Genomic DNA, 23,372 nt, shown 5'->3' with positions numbered 1-23,372 from the left:
ATTATGAGTCACTCGCAAGCCACTTTTAGTGCCATTCACCCAGTGCAGGGTATTTGTTGGCTGTTGGACTGAACTCAGACCTGTCTATATTTGTCTCCACTTGCAGGAGCTTCAGTGATGTCCAGCAAGAGCCAGAGGATGTGCAGCTGCTAAGCATAGAGGAGCTGATCCCAGGCCTGCGGCCGCTGGTGCTGTGGATGGCCAACTCCATCGAGCTGCTGCACTTCATCCAGCATGACGTTCCCCAGCTGCTGCCCTGGAGGCAGGAGGAAGAGGAGGATGAGGGCTCAGAGCCGGAGTCAGAGATGTGGTCCACTAGGACTGCCAGTGAGGAGGCCATGACGGTCCTGGAGGAGGTCATCATGTTCACCTTCCAGCAGTCTGTCTATTACCTCACCAAGGTCAGTGCATAGTCACACATACTATAATCATACATTGTAGATGGCATTCCATTTGCTCCGTTCCAACCATCATTATGAACCATCCTCCCCTCACCAGCCTCCACTGATACACTCACCAACATATTACATGCATGCAACATGCAACATGCACACAAACATAGACACGTGCCTCGCACACACAATTAGCACACATACCGCACATGTTACACAAATAATAACATCCTTGACTATTTGCTCCAGAAAACCTTGCACAGCCCAAATAGAAAGCCATCTTTTGCCTTTGGACTACGGGACGCAGGACTAGAGACCTTATGAACACCATTCTCCATTTGCTGGTAGCATGCCAGACAATAAGCCATAATAAGCCAGGGGAAACATGCACACTCTCTCTGGCTCTCAGTAAGGATAGGCGTGTCAGACAGTGTCATCTTTTCCAGTGGAATAAAGGACTACTTATCATCTTTTTAATATTCTGTAAATCCACTTCGAGGGTATTTCCAAAGTCTTTTGAAATGTTTATAGAGAGCAACAAAAGGTCTATCCTGTTCAACAGTGAGCCCCAGGAAGACACTCCCAGGCAGGGTTTACTGGAGTTTCCTATGTTTGGGCCCTATAACTAACTCTATGGCATTAACAGAGCACCATCACTGCCACAGTAACCCAGAGACCAGCAATAGACACCCAATAACACGGTTGACTGGAAACACCCGTTACCATGGCGAAGGTGCCTGGCGATGACTGTTCCAGGATGGGAGGGAGCACCGGCATGGGTGGGAACAGGGAACAGGATTGTATGTGCTGCTGTTGTTTTGAATGCTCCGATACCACCTCTTCCTGTCCCTAGATTTCCGTTTCATGGCAGAAACCATTGATACAAGAAATCTTACACATGCCTGTCAACTTTCCCTGTTGACAGGTACATTTACATTTTTACATGGTGAGGGGAAGGTCATTTTCCCCCAATAGTTACAGGCTCTAGTTAGACAGTCACCACTGGAGCTCAGGGGAAAGCAGGCTTCGTTTTGGTGGTGGTTGGATGTGCAGTGGTCAGGGAAGCAGCTGTAGTCCGGTGGAGAAGCAGGGCAGAGTAGTGGCCTTTTCCAAAAGTCTGTTTCCTGCTCAGGAACAGAGGGGCAGTCTTCACATAGACACACCACAAGGAGGGATGGGCGGGGTACTCACTGCACATTCTGGGGTCAAGTGAGAGACACAGGCCAAGTCTTTACCTTAGGTAAATTGTGACACTTTTTTGTGCCAGTATGACCCTATTTCTGTCAACAAACTACTCAAGCTCACACCCACAGCCATGTAGTGTATGTTTTCTCAGACATGCTACCACTTTAACTTTATTTATATTCTAAAACAGTTGGACATTTAATTAAAGGGAAGTGGAGAATTCAAGCAGCTTTTCGAAGCTTTTTGTTAAAAATCGCACAACATTTCAGCGCCCTGCTATTCATGCCAGGAATATAGTATATGCATATGATTAGTATGTGTGGATAGAAAACACTCAGACGTTTCTAAAACTGGTTAAATCACGGCTGTGACTATAACAGAACGTGCGTTTCATCGAAAAGTGCATGAAAATCTGATCACTGAAAATGGAAATAAATATCCATGCGCGACTTCAAGGAATTGTTCAAAGTGAACCGGATTAAATGAGGCCAAGGTTGCAGTGCCTACAGCTTCCACACGATGTCTAGAGTCTTGTCATTTGATTCGGCTTTGATTCTTGGTCAAACCGACACAAGGGAACCGATTCCCTCCGGTCTCCGACCGGATGTTTTGGTTGAGATTTCTCTTGACAATATTTTCCAACGGAGACCTATAGAATTTACATCACCTCCTGATGAATTTTATCGCTTATTAACGTGTACTAATACCTAAAGTTGCATTACAAAAGTATTTCGAAGTGTTTTGTGAAAGTTTATCGTCAACTTTTTTAATTTTAAAAAATGACGTTACGTTAGAAAAAGCTATTTTTTTCCGTTGTTCACACAGTATTCTTAGATCTATATCTAGGCTATATATGGACCGATTTAATCGAAAAAAGACCCTAAATGATGTTTATGGGACATCTAGGAGTGCCAAGAAAGAAGCTCGTCAAAGGTAATGAATGTTTTATATTTTATTTCTGCGTTTTGGTTTGCGCCGGCTAACGCAAAATCTGTCGTGTTAGGTGACGTTGCAGTATTTTGAGGGTGCATGCTATCAGATAATAGCTTCTCATGCTTTCGCCGAAAAGCATTTTACAAATCTGACTTGGTGGATAGATTCACAACGAGTGTAGCTTTAATTCAGTACATTGTATGTCCATTTTAATGAAAGTTTGAGTTTTATCAACCTCTATAGGTGGCGCTCCTGAACATTTCCGCTGATTGATGTTCCCACCACGGGACCACGGCCCTAACAAGTTTTAATGCTGTACTGGAGAATAGGATCCCCAGTTCCCTTCATTCGGACAATCTCAGCTTAATAACTAACCAGCACCTGTAGCTCTGCGGAACTGGTCTCTATCTATCTAGTGATCTATCTAGTGACCTGTGGTTGAAGGAATGTATGTATGGTGATTGGGATTTAACAGGCAGGTCTTTATGATCTGTCAGAGCCTCTGAAGTGTCTGTCTTAGTCATGATATGTGCCTGCTGACCTGGCTAGCTGAGGGGTGATGTCATGGACTAAAACAATGGCAGAGAGCTGTGTCAGAGGAGGGAGGAGGGGGGTGGAGAAGGGGGAGGAGGGAAGAGGAGGAGAAGGGAGGAGGCCAGGATCTCTGCACTGTGACTCAAAGTATTTTTTACTTATTGAGTGCTCAATGGTCAGAACTTGGCTTCCTATTGTTTGGGTCCTTCTCACTTTTGGTGGAAGCAAGAATGTGCCTGTTTAAACTTTATTTTGTTGAACCATAGAACGAGGGTTTTGTTTATGTTAAACCTTTTACCAGATTGTGGTCTGCCAGGGCCCTATATTGGTCAATGGTCATAGCAAAAAGAATAGTACATGAGAGCTGTACATGTTTCAGTGTCACCTCGTTTCCCCTCTCCCCTTTCTACTCACCCAGAGAGAGTGTGTCTGTCTGTCTGTCTGTCTGTCTGTCTGTCTGTCTGTCTGTCTGTCTGTCTGTCTGTCTGTCTGTCTGTCTGTCTGTCTGTCTGTCTGTCTGTCTGTCTGTCTGTCTGTCTGTCTGTCTGTCTGTCTGTGCAGGAAAAGGGGGGTATGGGTGCTCCCATCCAGAAAGATAGATGACTCCTCATGGATAAAACCCATTGCCATTGAGGGCTTCCACCATTTTAAAGTAGTCAACTGGGTAGGGAGTTATCAGCCAATGAAGAAGAAGGCAATGTGCTACTTTAAAATGGAGATAGCCTCAATCGAGCTGCCCATGCTGTCCCAGACATTATAATGGCACAGATACAAAGATGTGGCCTATATCTAGCTCTATTCATGCTCCTTTACTCAGTTCATTGAATTTTCAAATCCCTCCCCGCCACCCGCCCATGCATGAAATGAGCAATGATGTCAGGGTAGTAACTCCAGCACAACTTTTCAAACAGGTTGCATTCTATCAGACAACCAGTAACTTTTGGGCATTGAACTGTTGTTGGGAAACAGGTTTTCCTGCTTGTTTTCCTGCTCTGTGAAAGCCTTGACCAGTATGTGGGTAGTTCAACGAAGTGAGTGCCTTTTGCATCCCTTTGCTATTTAAAGTGGAAATTGTTGACAAAAATTACATTAAATGAAGATCCCTTTAGAATAGAACATAAGGAAAATTCAATAAATCTTATTTTGAATATGAATAAAGAATTGTGCATTTTGACATGTCCCTCTGTGCATCCTCTGTGACTTCTAGGAAGATCTTAACCCACTTAACATCAACATTTATCAGTCTTCACCATCATTGTAAACGCTTAGTTATGAAGATCATCAAATCAAATTGTATTGGTCACATACACATCTTTAGCAGATGTTATTGGTCACATACACATCTTTAGCAGATGTTATTGGTCACATACACATCTTTAGCAGATGTTATTGGTCACATACACATCTTTAGCAGATGTTATTGGTCACATACACATCTTTAGCAGATGTTATTGGTCACATACACATCTTTAGCAGATGTTATTGGTCACATACACATCTTTAGCAGATGTTATTGGTCACATACACATCTTTAGCAGATGTTATTGGTCACATACACATCTTTAGCAGATGTTATTGCGGGTGTAGCGAAATGCTTGTGTTTTTATCTCCGACCGTGCAGTAATATCTAACAAGTAATATCTAACAATTTCAGAACATATGCAACAATACACACAAATCTAAGTAAAGGAATGGAATTAAGAATATATAAATATATGGAAGAGCAATGTCAGAGCAGCATAGACTAAAGATACAGTAGAATAGTATAGAATACAGTATATACTGTACATATGAGATGAGTAATGCAAGATATGTAAACATTATTAAAGTGACTAGTGCCCCATTTATTAAAGTGGCTAGTGATTTCAAGTCTATGTATATAGGGCAGCAGCCTCTAATGTGCTACTGATGGCTATTTAACAGTCTGATGTCCTTGAGATAGAAGCTGTTTTTCAGTCTCTCGGTCCCAGCTTTGATGCACCTGTACTGACCTCGCCTTCTGGATGATAGCAGGGTGAACAGGCAGTGGCTCGGGTGGTTCTTGTCCTTGATGATCACTTTTTTAAATGATCTTTTTGGCCTTCATGTGATTAGTGACTCATTTTAAGCATGCAAGTAGAAACCCCTCAGACCTCCAGTCATTACACTAACGCTAGTTGGCATTGGTTCGCGAAACTACCACAAACTTCCTTCATTTTGGACACAGAGACATAAAAATGGTATCCACAAGTTCATCTGACTCTAGGGGAGTAGATAAAGGGCATCATTGCCAGTATCCTTTTAAGGTCAACCCTGTTACATGAACTGACCTCTCATTTAAAGATGGTGAAACTATTCCTTTTTCAAAGTGCAAATAAAAAGAAACTAACAGTCAAATCATAGTGTAAAAGCAGGTGAGCTGGTTGTAGTTTTTTTGGCAATTTTCTGATGTTTTGTGGTGGAAAGCTGAGCGGGTCGAGCATTGACAGGCTAGACAGTATGTTTTATGTTTTAAATATATATATATATTTAGTGAAGCTTGCATTCAATTGCCCCTCCCTGTTGCATGAAAAAGCTTTGATTCCCCCTGTCACAAGGGGATTTATGGATGATTTAAGATGAAGTCGTCAACCCTGTTACGGTGGATACTGTTACGGTCAACCCTGTTACCTTATTTGGCACTTAATAGGCACTTACTATAGTCCATTTTTTATTTAACCTCATGAGTTGGAAAACAAGTTTTTTTTATAACATGTACTGTTTATGACAGAATGCTAAAAGTAGGTGAAATATAAAATGTTTGTTTTTTCCAACAAGTTACACTACTCAAAAGACACCTAATTGGTGGAACAACTAACCATGAGACAAAACACTCCAGGAGAAGATTATTCTCATGCCTATTACTCACTGGCATTACCATTCCTTAGTCGTCAACAGCATGGGCTATTATCAGCTAGTTTATGATACTTGGCATTTATTTATTATGGGAATTATCAGGAGGCTGGAGGGGGCAGAGCGGGGTTGAGTCACTGGGAAACATTTGTGTTTCTGTCAGGAATGGCCAGTGGCACCAGTGTTATCAATGTGATTCCCAGGACTGTGTATGGTACACTGTTAACAATGGTGAGTGTCAAGACTGGACAGTCTCAGGCCCCTGGCTATCAGGCCCCTGGCTATCAGGCCCCTGGCTCTCCCCCTTTGGCGGTGAAGTGTGTCTGTCCCTGTCTGGCTTTCTGTAACCCCTCCTCCTTGGGCTCTGACTGTTTTTTGATTGGCTCAGGGAGCTCAGGGTCAGTGGGCATAGCCCTGTTGACTAAGTCACTGATTCCTCTGCAGTTTTACTGAATCTGTTAACAAATTTTCGCATGTTGATGAAGGTTTATTTTATAGAGAGTATGGCTGATAAAGTGAGAATCGCTGACAAAACGTCCCTTTTAAAGATCAATATATAATGCAGTATACTTTCTGTATTAGTGGTACTGGGTACAGTAGCTGTGACTAAGGTTTCTTATCTCCCTCTCTCTCCTCAGAGAGGTGCTGTGCTAGACTATGGTACAGTGAGGTAAAGTCATGTAGCTGTGACTAACGCCTCTAGCATGCCTCTCTCTGTCCTCAGAGTATGTACTCGGCACTGCCAGGCCTGCTGGATGGGAACCCGTTCTCGGAGAGCGGGCAGCTGCGGGTGCCCGAGGGCGTGAGTGGCATCCTGGATGTCCTGAAGGAGGCGCTGTCTCTGCTCAACGCCTTCCAGGTGCACTCTGACATCAGCTCACAGCTCTGCGCCTACCTCTTCTTCTTCACCAACGCATCCCTCTTCAACGCACTCATGGAGAGAGGTGAGACCTTCAACATGCTCTGTTTCTGACTCATGGGGTTTTGTAGGATCAAATCTTAATATCCTCAAAGTCCTATCACAAGTATCCTCATAAAATACATACTGTATGTGTTAATGGGAGACTTTGGGATTTGGACTTTCCCCAGAGTAAGATGAACTTGTGGATAGCATTTTTATGTTTCTGTGTCCACTATGAAGAACGTTAGAGGTAGTTTCGTGAGCCAATGCTAACTAGAGCTTGTGCAATAACTGGAAGTCTATGGGTATCTGCTAGCATGCTGCATCTTATAGAAGTTTCATTACACTCAATAGTTATGATCGAAATTACATGAGCATGTCTGAGTGGTGTTTTGTTCTGCAGGCTCTGGAGGTGGGTTCTACCAGTGGTCTAGAGGGGTGCAGATCAGGGCCAACCTGGACCTGCTGATGGACTGGATACAGGGGATGGGCCTAGGAGACCTGGCTGTGGAGTTCTTCCAGAAGCTCTCTGCTGCTGTCAATCTGCTGGCAACGCCCAAGGAGAACCTACTACAGGTCAGAGGGCACTTCCTTTATTTTCACTTCCTGTTTCGGTTTGGTCTGCTGAGTCAGAGCACTAAATAACACTGCAGCCAAGATGTCCAAAGCAGTCTGAATATATAGTGTATCAAAATGGTATTTTACAGTGTATTAGACTGTACATCACCAAGTGTCTCAGTTCATTATTGGTACACTAATCTCTGTTAACCCAAAAGTAAAATCATTATTCATTTGGTCAACTGCGTGATTTACTTCTGGGTCCATACGTGTTAGGAATTGTGTGTGTTATTATGTTATAATTAAGTCTATGATTTGACAGAGCAGTCTGACAGAGCGATGGTAGGCACCAGCAGGCTCGCAAGCATGAATTCAAACAGCACTTTCGTGCGTTTTGCCATCAGCTCTGCTGTCTATGACTTCAAGCCTATCAACTTCCAAGATTAGGCTGGTGTAATGTGATGTGAAATGGTTAGCTAGTTAGCGGGGTGCGCGCTAATAACATTTCAAACGTCACTCGCTCTGAGACTTGGAGTAGTTGTTCCCCTTGCTCTGCATGGGTAACGCTGCTTCGAGGGTGGCTGTTGTCGTTGTGTTCCTGGTTCGAGCCCAGTGAGGAGCGAGGAGAGATACGGAAGCTATACTGTTACACTGGCAATACTAAAGTGCCTAGAATAACATCCAATAATCAAAGGTATATGAAATACAAATGGTATAGAGAGAAATAGTCCTATAATTCCTATAATAACTACAACCTAAAACTTCTTACCTGGGAATATTGAAGACTCATGTTAAAAGGAACCACCAGCTTTCATATGTTCTCATGTTCTGAGCAAGGAACTGAAACGTTAGCTTTCTTACATAGCATATATTGCACTTACTTTCTTCTCCAAAACTTTGTTTTTGCATTATTTAAACCAAATTGAACATGTTTCATTATTACCTTGAGGCTAAATTGATTTTATTGATGTATTATATTATGTTAAAATAAGTGTTCATTCAGTATGGTTGTAATTGTCATTATTACAAATAAATAAATTTTAAAACCGTCCGATTAATCGGGATCGGCCTTTTTTGTCCTCCAATAATCGGTATCGGTATTGGCGTTGAAAAATCATAATCGGTCGACCTCTAGTCCATATAACCAGTGACGAAAAGCCAAAGACTGAAACTACTGCAGTTCGTTATCACAGGGATCCCATTCAGTCCCAGCAGATTCTTGGGTCTACATGCAGAATCTGCCCACGGGAGAGTATTGGCATACCGAACATGCCTCGAGTGGGAAACCTTTGGGAAGTATTTAGAAAAATCTGGCAAAACATTGAAAACACTCATGAATCATCACTGAAACTCTGTTTCCCTACATTTCATTGCTAACTAGGTTTTACTCTTAGAAATGCATGTTGTCTTTGATGGAGGTGATACTGTTGAAGTAGTTATAAGATAATAACATTGTGATAGCAGTTTGAATGGTCCATTCCCCTGCCCTGGCCAGTTATCAGATCTGGAAAAATACTGCAGGCTTCAGGTACCTGCAGGGGAATGTTTAGTAAGGTGCTATAGAGATATAAAACCAACAGTCTGTGTACACACACCTTCTCCCACAACTAGTGTGGCAGTGAACAAACAACATCTCTCACCCCACAATGGACCATTCAAACTACTATCACAATGTTATTATCTTAGTACGATACACACTTCTGATGTTATGAGAACAGTTAGACTGGTCTTAACACTATCGGTGTGATGTCAACACCTAGATGTAATGGTAAAGCAATGAAGCAATGGGGTGTTAATGACAACATTTCAGAACAGTTAGACTAGTCTTAACACTATCGGTGTGATGTCAACACCTAGATGTAATGGTAAAGCAATGAAGCAATGGGGTGTTAATGACAACATTTCAGAACAGTTAGACTGGTCTTAACACTATCGGTGTGATGTCAACACCTAGATGTAATGGTAAAGCAATGAAGCAATGGGGTGTTAATGACAACATTTCAGAACAGTTAGACTGATCTTAACACTATCGGTGTGATGACAACACCTAGATGTAATGGTAAAGCAATGAAGCAATGGGGTGTTAATGACAACATTTCAGAACAGTTAGACTAGTCTTAACACTATCGGTGTGATGTCAACACCTAGATGTAATGGTAAAGCAATGAAGCAATGGGGTGTTAATGACAACATTTTTGTCCACTATAGCAATTCAAGGTATGGAACAGATTGAAAATGTTAGAGCTGAAAGCTTTTTTTCACTGACGGATGTCAGCTGAGTGGAACTCACACGCACCACCACATGACATCATTAAAAAAGCCTGACAGAGCTGTGGGGGAGGGAAAAGAATGCTTGGAAACAATGGAATTTTTCCCACCAAATTGTACTCTACATCTTCTATTATGCAATGACTTCTCATCTATTGATGAAGAAAATACACATTTTGCCAAGATAGGCAGTCCTTGCACCTAGAACTTAAACAAATAGACATAATAATCATTCATAATTAGGTGGGTGCTTATATTTATCCTGTTTCACACATGTACAAGTGTGTATATTATAGACGTGTGAATTGGAAATGTGTTTTTTGCATATCCCAACTCCCCCTTAGACATCCTTGGACAGTGGGGTCATGGCCAGGTTCACTGTATGTATGTTTAAATCCCATGTTGTTGATGCCTGTGGCTTTAAACTGCGTGCCACTGAGTAGTTAATCCTTCCTTAAGCATGCCATTCTCTCTGTAATCCACTGAAAGGAGGATCATGTTTACTGGGGGAAGTTGAGCCTTAACATATCTGGTGGTGGTTGGGTTAGTTAACACGATTCCAGACTGTATCACATCTGGCCATGGTTGGGAGTCCCATAGGGCGGCGCACAATTGGCCCAGCGTCATCCGGGTTTGGCCGGGGTAGGCCGTCAATGTAAATAATCATTTGTTCTTAACTGTCTTGCCTATTTAAATCAAGTTTAAATATACAAATTAAACAAATAAGTGGAGAAACAAATGTTAAACACATACTCATATCCTGTTCCTGGTCATGTTTATGACACCTGAAAAGATAAGGAAGATAGGGAAAACCTGTTGTCAGTCTGTGTGTGACACAAGGCTGGCTTTAGCCCTGTCACCTTCAAAGAAAAGAGTGACCTCTGCCGTGACAGGCCCACCCTACTGTATGTCTCATCCTATGAATGTCCAGGGGCTGCAGGAAGGCTGTGGACACACCATGGTCTTGTAATGTTCTCCCGGGTTAGTACATGAGAGAATCACCTCCTACTCATCCCAATTACAGCACTGTTGTTGTGGACACGCCATGGTCTTGTAATGTTCTCTGGTGGTTTGGGTTAGTTAACACATGAGAGAATCACCTCCTACCCATCCCAATTACAGCACTGTTGTTGTGGACACGCCATGGTCTTGTAATGTTCTCCAAGGTTTAGTACATGAGAGAATCACCTCCTACTCATCCCAATTACAGCACTGTTGTTGTGAAGACACGAAAACCATGGTCTTGTAATGTTCTAGCCCGGTTTAGTAAATGAGAGAATCACCTCCTACTCATCCCAATTACAGCACTGTTGTTGTGGACACACCATGGTCTTGTAATGTTCTCCCGGGTTAGTACATGAGAGAATCACCTCCTACTCATCCCAATTACAGCACTGTTGTTGTGGACACGCCATGGTCTTGTAATGTTCTCCAGGGTTAGTACATGAGAGAATCACCTCCTACTCATCCCAATTACAGCACTGTTGTTGTGGACACGTCATGGTCTTGTAATGTTCTCCCGGGTTTAGTACATGAGAGAATCACCTCCTACTCATCCCAATTACAGCACTGTTGTTGTGGACACGTCATGGTCTTGTAATGTTCTCCCGGGTTTAGTACATGAGAGAATCACCTCCTACTCATCCCAATTACAGCACTGTTGTTGTGGACACGTCATGGTCTTGTAATGTTCTCCCGGGTTAGTACATGAGAGAATCATGACTACTCATCCCAATTTAATCTTAAAGTTTGCACAGCCTTAAAGCATCAAATTCAGTCAGAAAGTTGTATTTTCTCCTGCAGCTGCCCTCATATTTAATTTAGATCCAGAGTTGATAGTTTCTTGATCTGATTCACCAGGAATGGAGAAAGGAGCCTGCTGAGACTCAGTGCAACCGGACTGACAGTGTAGCATTTCACTCTTCAATCCACAGCCATTAGGGGCTAATACAATTTGAGACAACACCTGTTCTCAATATCTAACCAGAAGGCAGCCATGGTAACAGCCCCAAAACAGCTCCGCAGTAGTAGAACCAGTCTCCCCTCAGTCAAAGGCTGTCTCTCTCCTCTATTCGTGGGGATGGTTGCTAGGAGGCTGGTGGTTTTGTGTATGGATCACTCCCATGGCACGAGGTCAGATGTTGTGGTTGGTAAAATGGAGCACACACCCTTGTGATATTCTCAGTTTTCCATCTGGAGTTCTGGGCTCGAGGGAGTGAGGGACATAGTAAATGACCAGTGATGTGGCATGGTTTTGTTATGGCTGAGCTCTCTGTCTCCAGTAATTACCGATGATACAAAGTTAGGAAGATTGTGTCATTGATGCCATAATGTTATGCCACTTATGATTGGGATACACCAAGTCAAATAGTAGATATAGTAAATATAGACATAAAATAATGTAAAAAAGAAGTCACTATTGCTTATAAACATTCCCATAACTCCTCCTTCTGGCCAGCCTCTGTGCTGTCATGCGACAAAGAGGGTGTGGTCATTGGAGGAATGACAGGTTACAAGGCTGGGGTAAATATGGTCTGATATATTCTACACAATGCCTGTCAGCATACCAATAACACCTCTATGCCAATGATGTCATCTTGAAATGATTCACCTATGTCTTTCTGGTTAGTTACTGAGTCATTAAAACACCTCAGCTCTCCAAGGTGTGTCTGAGTGAATGAGGAAATAGTTGAAGATGAAGTCTCTTGTGTGTTTATTCCCACTAAACAGACAGAGGTCAACTGAGAGGATAACAAAAACCTGATTGTTCATAGTCATATAACACATCCAGGAATCTAGACTCTGTAATTAGCACATCTTCTGATGACATCTGACGCTTTACGTTTATGACTAATCAATGTTTAGTCATATGGAAAATGTGACATTAAGGAACATTGACCCCCACAATCAAGCATTTGAACATTTCTCCATTCTGTGTGTGTGTGTGTGTGTGTGTGTGTGTGCGCGCGCGCGCGTGTTTGCGCGTGTGTGTTGATTTTATTACTACAGACAGTGATAGAGGTTGGCATGACAAGTATTACTTACAGTCCTAGATTTATTTTCCTAATGAATTCATCACCACATAATCTGACACAAATATGCAATTGCAGTACTTGGACAGATTTGTGGTTTGAAATATTTTTTACACGAATAGCTTTGTGTTGAAATGACCCCACTGAGGAAATGCTACCCTGTCATTTATAGTTTCACTAACAACAATAACATCAAACAGCTCTGCCAGCTCTTGCATTTAAATGATGCCATGTTTACTCTTTTGTGAAATATGCAATCATATTCCTTGTATCATGGTCCTTGTGCCTGTACATTGATATTCTTGTAACGTGTGAGTGTACATATGTGTGTGTGTGTGTGTGTTTCAGGCATCATGGAGCTCTCTGAGGACTGAGTTCATGCCTCTGAACCCAGCCCAACTGCACCACATGCTGAGGGAGTATAACCCAGGCAGGGCCTGTCCTGCAGACTGGAACCCCTCACCAGACGAGGCAGAGGCTGCCCTCAGGACCAGTGAGTGGAACACAGATACAGCAGAGTCACGGCGGGTAGCCAAACAGACACAATGACACGTTCACGTGTATAAACCATATTTTGAAACAAACAAACACACGTATTTCTTGGACACAAACAAATTCACATAGCCTATGTAGTCTGTACGCTTGTGTATACAAACTCACTCTGCCAAGATTCAATCAGATCAGACTGTCGCCCCGATAAGGTTACACATTTACATTTACATTTAAGTCATTTAGCAGACGCTCTTATCCAGAGCGACTTACAGAACCCAAATCGGCTGAGCGCGTGCGCCATCGTGCATAAATGTATTTTGTCCCCCTACACCAAACGTGATCGCGACAGGTTACGGCAGGTTAAAATATCAACACAAACTCTGAACCAATTACATTAATTTGGGGACAGGTCGAAAAGCATTAAACATTTATGGCTAGTTAGCTTGCAATTTCTAGCTAATTAGTCCTATTTAGCTAGTTTGCTGTTGCTAGCTAATTTGTCCTGGGATATAAACATTGAGTTGTTATTTTACCTGAAATGCACAAGGTCCTCTACTTTGACAATTAATCCACACATTAAACGGTCAACCGAATCATTTCTAGTAATCTCTCCTTCCAGGCTTTTTCATCTTTGAATTTATATGGTGATTGGCATCTAAACTTTCATAGTATTACCACGACGACCAGCAACACAGTGCGTCTTTCAATCACCGACGTGGGTATAACCAATGAGGAAATGGCACGTGGGTACCTGCTTCTATAAACCAATGAGGAGATGGCACGTGGGTACCTGCTTCTACAAACCAATGAGGAGATGGGAGAGGCAGGACTTGCAGCGCGATCTGCATCAGAAATAGAAAGGACTTCTATTTTAGCCCTTGGCAACGCAGACGCTCGTTAACGTGCGCAAGCAGTGTGGGTGCAATAATTGAATAATAGATTTCTAAATGTATTTTGCAATGTGACGCGAGTGGTGTAGTCAGGGTATTAGTAACTAGAGGCCTATTCCCTGTTGTGTCTGAGAGTGGCTGTAACGTTCTTGGTGTAGTGGGTGAGAAGTCAGGCGCAGGGAGCAGAGTTCAGGGTAGTGCCACTTTAATGCACAAAACGGCGAACATAAGCCAACCCCACAAAAACACAGGGCGCACAACAAAACAAATGCCCCAAACAAGGGGACTTAACCCCATGAAAATGGGAAACACGTAACCCACAGACGTGCACACAAGTTACACAAAAACAATCCCTCACAAAGAGCAGGCGGGCCTACCGGTAATAAAGCCCGACTAATCAGCCTAAAACAAAAACAGGTGAAACCAATAAACAGAAAGGGGAGAAAGGATCAGTGGCAACTAGTAGGCCGGTGACTACGACCGCCGAGCGCCACCCGAACAGGAAGGGGTGCCACCTTCGGTAGGAGTTGTGACAGTGGCTGAGTGTGTTCCCCAGAGTAATCCTGTCTGCCTGCCCCAGTCTAACTCTAAATTGGAGCATGAGTACAGGGGGAGGTTAGAGAGGAGAACCCTGTCCAGCCCAATCAGTCTCACCACAGAGTTAACACTCAAATCCGCCCCTCGCAATATAGGACTTGGCACCTGTCTCCCTTCTCTGTCCCCTGTCACCTCACCTCTTCTGTGTGAATGGCCCAATCCCCGCTGGCACCCCCTGGGGGGAACTTTATCTTGTCCTAGAGGCCATGACTGTCTTTCTTTAACTTGAGAATCTAAAGGATTAACCTACAAATCAGATGTAATTAAGTTAATTAAGTAAAATAACAAGTATAAATAATGTAGTGTACACCGTGAGAAAGCTCTTTCAGAGCTTCTGTTGTAATCTTTTCTGAGTCACGTCTTCTGTCTTTTATGATGTCCTGTATTTCCCTCCTCCTCTAGCTGGAATCCTGGAGAGTTTCGACAACCACCCTCCCCTTATCCTGCCCAGCAACACCTTCCACCTGGAGTTGGGTAAACCAATCACGGAACCCGCTCTGTTTGAGCAGCTCGGCCATCTGCAGGACTTCATCCGTAGTCTCCCCACCAGTCAAACAACACAGCAGGTAACCACCTATCTGACCTTCTGACTCTGTGTACCCAGATTTTACAAATATACAATCTAATGAGAGGCCAGTGCCCACCCTGGGCTGGTGGTGCTCAGTAAATTAGACATTTTAACTTTGATGTTTTTCCCATCTCTGTTTTATTGACTTCTCCCTCCCTTCAGACACTCAGCAGGACAGCTACAGACGCCAAGTCTGCGAACTCACGCTCCTCGCCCTCTGTCACAGTGGTGGTCCCTGACCCAGTTCCCCGCCCCTCGCTCAGGGCAGAGGTGGACTCTTTGAGCCCTGCGGCGCCCCCTCAGGCCCGGGGGTCTCATGGTGACCTAAGCTGCTGCCTGGCAGAGGCAGAGTTGGCCCACAAGCTGAAGAGTCTGGAGCTGCAGAACGCCCTACCTAGGAGTAGCCAGGCTGACCTGGGATGCCACAAGAGCCTGGCTCTGGACCCCTCCTGCCTGCTGACGCCCCCCAACACCCCCCAGGGCATGGAGCTGTCTCAGTCTGAGCTGGAGGCAGACCTGCAGGAGGGAGCAGCACAGCAGCACAGGAAAGGTAACACAGAGGGCTATGTCATACAGTCAGGCTACATACAGAGCATCCAGTTGCAATACAAACAGCTCTGATTGATAGAAAAGGAGCATAAAAAGCCATGTGTCAGCTGAAGTGTGTTATTGACCAATCATAACAGAGGATTGATGATGCTGTAACAGTGGGGGGCACATACTGTACATTGTAATCCTAAAAGAAACTGATCCTGTCTCAATCACATTGGATGAATTATGAAGACAAAGAATAACAAAGGATCCCTTCATGGCCTTTCCCTCCCTCTGCGGGTTTTGATTAAAGTGATGTAAAACTCCTGTCACAGCAAATACAGCCACCTCGGCTCACACTGTGGCTCATGTACCTAACCCCTGGAGTTAGGTCGCTAGTGCCTCCCTCGTAATATCAACCCACCAATGACTGACAGGCTCCATTAAAGGAAGAATTTGTCTGCTTGACCCGGGAGACCCTGGTGCATATTTGTCCCCAGTGGCTCCAGGTTGACACAAGGTGCTTGATATGACAGGAGGAGGAGGAGGAGAGCTCTCATCCTCCCGTCATCTCTTCAACCCTATTGACTTTGGACAGAAACTACAGGTCATTGGAGGAATAAAGAGATGTTCTGGCTGTGTAAAGGTCATGTTCTCCCTGTAGGGTGGATTCCATGTGTAGAGGAAAGGCAATTTTCTCCTCAGGCTTATTGTTTTTTGAAGCTCTGCTCATGAGGTCATCTGTAGGAGTGGATGGGAGGGGAAAGCGAGCAGACTGCTCTCTGGTTATGATTTATTCCGTGGTGGAGGAGTTGAGCTGAGAAAGGGGAGGAAAGGACTAAACATCTTATTCTGTAACTGGGAGGGACACTTCCAGGGTTAACTTCCAGGGATAACAATGACGTCCCCCTTCCTAAAGCAGGTCAGCTTTCTCTAGTGATGTCTCAAACAATGTGTAAGGTTCTAACACTTTTATATAAGTCCTATACCAGCCATACTCAACAGGCGGACCACAGTCCGGATCAAGTTCCTCTTGTTTATGTCCTTCACTGACAGACCTTATGGAGCTATTTATAACCTGTCAGAAATGTTCAGTGGACTAGCCCATGTGAGCTAGATGGATAAATTAGACTAACCAGCTATCTAAATCCTGTAGTTATCATGGCCAGATTACGTGCCCAGGGGCCTCAACACCAGCGGCCCGCATTGATTTTGTTCAGTTACTCAGGTATCATATGAACACACAGAAATGTCAAAATGTGTAGAATATCAAGAAATTAGCTTTAAAACGTCAAAATGCGTAGAATTTCAAGAAATTAGGTTTAAACTGAGAACATTTTCTCTCAGCCAGCCATGTGTCTGTGAACAATTTAAACAGTTTGAGATTGCATGGGTTGGGAGGTGGGGGTTTGCTACTATGCCGATTAATGACAATACCTATCCGGACCTTTGCCACCTAGGAAATGTGTGTGACCGCCGGACATTCTCAAATAGTAGTCTAGTGCGCCTGTCCTATACAGTACATTGACCTTTTCTCAAGGGATACAATCGTTGAGTCAAACACCTAGCAAAAGAGAGTGAGTCTAAACGTTTGATGCCACTTTATCTAAAACATTGTGAGAATCCTGAATGTTTCTGATTTCAGATACCACAGTCCCAGGTCATATCCAAACAACAGGTTAGATTTTAAAAGCCCGTTAGTCCAGTAGAATCTTTTCTATTGATTAACACCAGATAATTCCCTCAACTCTAAATCAGAGACAAACGCTTTGTGTAACACTTGATTGTGTGTAAGTGCTTACCGCCTGCTTAAAGCTCCCTGGCCCCCAGTGTGGTTGTGTGTAAGTGCTTACCGCCTGCTTAAAGCTCCCTGGCCCCCTGTGTGGTTGTGTGTAAGTGCTTACCGCCTGCTTAAAGCTCCCTGGCCCCCTGTGTGGTTGTGTGTAAGTGCTTACCGCCTGCTTAAAGCTCCCTGGCCCCCAGTGTGATTGTGTGTAAGTGCTTACCGCCTGCTTAAAGCTCCCTGGCCCCCAGTGTGGTTGTGTGTAAGTGCTTACCGCCTGCTTAAAGCTCCCTGGCCCCCTGTGTGGTTGTGTGTAAGTGCTTACAGCCTGCTTAAAACTCCCTGGCCCCCTGTGTGGTTGTGTGTAAGTGCTTACCGCCTGCTTAAAACTCCCTGGCCCCCAGTGTGGTTGTGTGTAAGTGCTTACCGCCTGCTTAAAGCTCCCTGACCCCCTGTGTGGTTGTGTGTAAGTGCTTACAGCCTGCTTAAAGCTTCCTGGCCCCCTGTGTGGTTGTGTGTAAGTGCTTACCGCCTGCTTAAAGCTTCCTGGCCCCCTGTGTGGTTGTGTAAGTGCTTACCGCCTGCTTAAAGCTTCCTGGCCCCTGTGTGGTTGTGTGTAAGTGCTTACCGCCTGCTTAAAGCCTCCTGGCCCCCTGTGTGGTTGTGTGTAAGTGCTTACAGCCTGCTTAAAGCTTCCTGGCCCCCTGTGTGGTTGTCTGTAAGTGCTTACCGCCTGGTTAAAGCTTCCTGGCCCCCTGTGTGGTTGTGTGTAAGTGCTTACCGCCTGCTTAAAGCTTCCTGGCCCCCTGTGTGGTTGTGTGTAAGTGCTTACCGCCTGCTTAAAGCTTCCTGGCCCCCTGTGTGGTTGTGTGTAAGTGCTTACCGCCTGCTTAAAGCTTCCTGGCCCCCTGTGTGGTTGTGTGTAAGTGCTTACCGCCTGCTTAAAGCTCCCTGGCCCTCTGTGTGGTTGTGTGTAAGTGCTTACCGCCTGCTTAAAGCTCCCTGACCCCATGTGTGGTTGTGTGTAAGTGCTTACCGCCTGCTTAAAGCTCCCTGACCCCCTGTGTGGTTGTGTGTAAGTGCTTACCGCCTGCTTAAAGCTCCCTGACCCCCTGTGTGGTTGTGTGTAAGTGCTTACCGCCTGCTTAAAGCTCCCTGGCCCTCTGTGTGGTTGTGTGTAAGTGCTTACCGCCTGCTTAAAGCTCCCTGACCCCCTGTGTGGTTGTGTGTAAGTGCTTACCGCCTGCTTAAAGCTCCCTGACCCCCTGTGTGGTTGTGTGTAAGTGCTTACCGCCTGCTTAAAGCTCCCTGACCCCCTGTGTGGTTGTGTGTAAATAAGGCTTTACTAAAGCTTCCATTTTGTTGATCATAATCAGAACTCATTACGATCAATGGCCCTTGTCTTTATACGGGCTCTATGGTTTAATAGTTTGTCATAAACCTAAGATATTGTTATGATAATGATGTACTATTGAACATTACCCACTTTCACAGAAATATTCTCTAATCATGTCATATCCCTGGTTATGACATTGGCCATAGCTTCCCACCTTGTATTACTGTGGCCTCCCAGTCCCATAGAGTGATCCTGCTCTCTGCTCAACCTCGGTGGTTTTGGGCGCTAACGGTAACTTACTGCTATTTTGGTAGCATTGCTAATCCTTTAATCTGTACCAAGAATTACAGAGAGGTGGTGATGTCAGGAGAGAAAAGATCAGTGGCTGACCCGTCATGGGAATTTACAGTTGGGTTGGTGCGTGGAATCTTAATCGGGACAGGCATTGTCCAGAGCAGGTCCTGTATGGGGGGCAGATGGGCTCGGGCTGGGGGAGAGCAGGGAGACCAGAGGGGGACCGGGGAGACTAGGGGAGACCAGGGGAGACTAGGGAGACCAGGGGAGACTAGGGAGAGCAGGGGAGACTAGGGAGAGCAGGGGGAGACTAGGGGAGACCAGGGGGAGACTAGGGGAGACTAGGGGAGAGCAGGGGACACCAGGGGAGACTAGGGAGAGCAGGGGACACCAGGGGGAGAGCAGGGGGACACCAGGGGGAGCAGGGAGACACCAGGGGAGACCAGGGGAGAGCAGGGGGACACCAGGGGAGAGCAGGGGACACCAGGGGGAGACCAGGGGAGAGCAGGGGACACCAGGGGGGGGGGGGGGTGAAAGTGTAGGGCATGCTGGTGGTACTGTTGCTGGTGGCTAGGTTGTTGTGACAGGATAAATACACCACAGAGCACCAGACCAACCTGAGGAAGAGCTTTCCCAAGGCCCCAAAGCTTTACATGTAGAGCTTGTTCTCAGTGGGGTTCTGTATGGTTCTCATTACAACGTCTATGCATTTAGTGGACTCCCCACAGTTTTATAGCACTCCGACTTGACATGATTTTTATATGGAGTCCAAATGCAACATCTGTGTTCAATATTAGTGGTAGTTATATGTATGTTGAGGAGATCAAACCAACTGCGTGTCCCTCTGGAGCAGCTCAGATGAACCTCCAGTCTTTGATCCATATATATTCCTATTGGTCGAAATAATAATCCTTATAACACTAATGCCTTGTGAACTTCTCTTTCACATGACTAGACAGACAGACAGACAGACAGACAGACAGACAGACAGACAGACAGACAGACAGACAGACAGACAGACAGACAGACAGACAGACAGACAGGCAGGCAGACAGACAGACAGACAGACAGACAGACAGACAGACAGACAGACAGACAGACAGACAGAGACACCTAGAAAGTACTGTAGAGGGAAAACCAAAGGGGAACAGACACTACTTTCATGTTTTCTCTTGAAGTAAACCCTGTCTCAAATTGCCACAGTGATATGATTTCTTTATAATTTCATTAAAAGGACCACAATAACAGGAAAAGTATAACTTTAAACAGAGTTAAGGTTGGATTGGATACTGTGTCTAATGTGGGGTGTTCTTGTGTGTGTCTCCTCGGCAGGCAGCTGCCCAAGGGAATGTTCTGAGAGAAGGAATGGGAATGTGGAGGAAGATAATGCAGAGGAAGAGGAGGAGAAAGAGAGGGATGAAGTGTTTACTGTGGAGCTACACAGAGGACCTCATGGTCTAGGCCTGGCACTGGTGGATGGAATGGTGGGTGAAATCCTTGTCTTTATTCCTCCACCTCCCCCTTTGTTCATCTCCTTCACCCAAGTCTCATCTTCCTTTTTGTTTCTCTACCTCCCTTATTTTTCACCTCTCTGCATGGGGAAATCAATGAAACTTGAAAAGCTCTAACATTCTGTTTGGTTACATATTCCCCATGATTAACTGTGTTACATCATCATGCATCAAAGTCAGGGAAATCTAGCTTGAAATGAATGATGAGTTGAACTGTGACGTAGATCTCAACTACAGATAGAAAGAAGAGCTGTTGTGCCTATGTGGGACTTTGTGTGTGTGTGTGTGTGTGTGTGTGTGTGTGTGTGTGTGTGTGTGTGTGTGTGTGTGTGTGTGTGTGTGTGTGTGTGTGTGTGTGTGTGTGTGTGTGTGTGTGTGTGTGTGTGTGGTTATAGTATGTGGGTGTGGGCTTAAGCTTGGGTTTACTAACAGGTGTACAACATGTGGTAAATGTGTTGACCTCCTTTTGAAGTCAGCCATGAACCACATTGAGAACACTAAGCTAATTTATAAGAACCGGTAGACTCCTCTATTGCACAATAGGCAGCTGCAATGGTTATTATTACCCTCATTCCAAGGTCTGCCTTTGGCTTCAAATTCCACTAAAGTGCTGTTTTCATCATTTAATTCATAACAGAAACGTGCCTGGTCTGTGAAAGCCTCTACTCATGTATATGCATGCAGGTGTAGTGCTGTGGAGGATTCTATAGCATGTGCTGCCCCCTGTAGGATAGAGATGAAACAGCGGAGATGTTCCTGTAGTGATACTATAGTGCAGGTACGGCATGTCTTCAGTCCCAACCTCAATGCTTCCTGTGAAAGCCTCTACTCATGTATATGCATGCAGGTGTAGTGCTGTGGAGGATTCTATAGCATGTGGTGCCCCCTGTAGGATAGAGATGAAACAGTGGAGATGTTCCTGTAATGATACTATAGTGCAGGTACGGCATGTCTTCAGGCCCAACCTCAACGCTTCCTGCATCCTCTTGTGTCCTGTGTAGAAAACACCTCTGAAGATGACTGGGATCTATATTAAGTCAGTGGTACCAGAGTCCCCAGCCGCCCAGTGCCAGAAGCTGAGGTTGGGAGATCGTATCCTGGCTGTGAACGGCATCAGTCTGGTGGGCATGGAATACCACATGTAAGTAGTGTAAGATGGAGACTGGTCTTTAGCACCCTGTGTTGATTAAGAAGTTGTAATAGAGTACTGAATATTATTTAGGTAATACGAGTTATAAAACACAACATAGAGTAGTGTCGTTCCCTCCCTCTGTTTAACACACCCTCTGACGTTCTCTCTCGTTCTCTCCTTCACAGTGGTAGAGAGCTCATTCGTTCATCTGGAGATGCCCTCAGATTGCTGGTGGCCAAAAATGAGTCCAAATCAACGGGGAAGAGCTCAGTGATCACGTGCTGAGTGGAAGGAAGGTTTCATTGGAGGCTTCCCCAAGTGACCGTTGACCCTCAGAAGGGAGCTTAATCTTCTCTTTTTATCCAACTAAGGAGCTTAGTTGTCTGTCAGTACTTTACGAGACGTGATCCTCAACCAAAGGATAAAAGACACTTGACTGTTTATTTTGTTTTGGTGAATAATCTCTTCTCACTGAGTATTTGAAATGAAGCTTTACTGTACATAGAATGAACAGGAGGACACTCAAAGGTGGATGAAACCACTAGACTGAATCCACTATTGCTCAAGTCTTCTCTGAAGCACCCCTTTTGAATGAATGCAATTTCAAACGCAAACACGACATGTGTATCAACATAATGGTCCAGGCAGCTTTGCAGAAGTCTTTACATCTGCATGGTGAGCTGTCCTTCGTACCCAGAAAACACTGGGTTTGGGAGAGTAGAAGAGAACAGTGGTTAAGGCCGTTGTTGCGAGCAGGGTTGAGTTATTTCAGTGTCTTCAAGGACACTATCTACTGACAAATGGCTAGTGCACAGCATTCTGTCTGAAGATTGCTCAGCTTTACAAATGCCAAAACCCATAAGGAGTTATGCAAATATACAATTTTTATAGAACTGTAAATTATAATGTATTTTTTGAGTAAAAACTATGACTCATTCTAATGTTGTAGTGGCTGTATACTTTGGATATTTACTGAAGTGCTAATTAGTGAAATATTTTCTGAAGCACTACAGTATAACGAAAGGTTGTCATGGACTCTATGGTTATCTATAAGGCATTTCAGTGGATCTCGGTGATAATCTAATATAGATTCCTGGAGGTATCACTGCTACACATCTCTGACCTTTCCCATGTGGTGACAATGACACTATAACTTATTACTGTTTATGAAATGTTTATAAACAAATGACTCTTTATGACAGTTTTAAGTCAACTATCTCTCTTTAACAGTGTTAAGTCTTCAATTTTATTGATGACAAATATAAGAGTATTCCATTTTTTTATACTTATATTGTCCAGTATTTTTGAACATATTAAATAAATGTTATTTAGATTTTAAAGCAAAATCCCAAATTCCTGAGTTATTCCCCAATCCCTACATTGCCTTCTACCCATAGAGGTTGTTGCCTCACAGACGGTACAACCTGCATCCCCAGATGGTTGAACTCTACGACGTGGGACCTAACAAGGCCAAATAAAGCAACGGCACACTTTGGGGGGAATAAGGACTCCAGCTGTTGACCAAGTGCTTTTAAACGGGGGGAGGTAGCAGGGAACCAAGGGT

General features: G+C 44.4%; 1 protein-coding gene across 1 annotated transcript in view; it reads left to right on the top strand.

Annotated features, from left to right (window-relative positions):
* The window catches only part of radil2a (Ras association and DIL domains 2a), a 34,852-nt gene extending 11,759 nt beyond the window's left edge, over positions 1 to 23,093 (top strand). Inside the window, exons 7-15 of the mRNA XM_029650918.2 lie at positions 107 to 401; positions 6,640 to 6,859; positions 7,220 to 7,392; positions 13,023 to 13,167; positions 15,056 to 15,219; positions 15,384 to 15,771; positions 20,498 to 20,649; positions 21,678 to 21,817; positions 21,994 to 23,093. Of these exons, the coding sequence (XP_029506778.2) occupies positions 107 to 401; positions 6,640 to 6,859; positions 7,220 to 7,392; positions 13,023 to 13,167; positions 15,056 to 15,219; positions 15,384 to 15,771; positions 20,498 to 20,649; positions 21,678 to 21,817; positions 21,994 to 22,093 (1,777 nt within the window). The 3' untranslated portion in view covers positions 22,094 to 23,093. The remainder of the gene's footprint in view (positions 1 to 106; positions 402 to 6,639; positions 6,860 to 7,219; positions 7,393 to 13,022; positions 13,168 to 15,055; positions 15,220 to 15,383; positions 15,772 to 20,497; positions 20,650 to 21,677; positions 21,818 to 21,993) is intronic.
* The last annotated feature ends 279 nt before the right edge of the window (positions 23,094 to 23,372 follow it).

The sequence above is a fragment of the Oncorhynchus nerka genome, linkage group LG26, assembly GCF_034236695.1.
Source record: "Oncorhynchus nerka isolate Pitt River linkage group LG26, Oner_Uvic_2.0, whole genome shotgun sequence".
Classification (NCBI taxonomy): domain Eukaryota; kingdom Metazoa; phylum Chordata; class Actinopteri; order Salmoniformes; family Salmonidae; genus Oncorhynchus; species Oncorhynchus nerka.
The sequence above is the reverse complement of the archived record's forward strand: the minus strand, read 5'-3'. Positions and strand labels throughout refer to the sequence as shown.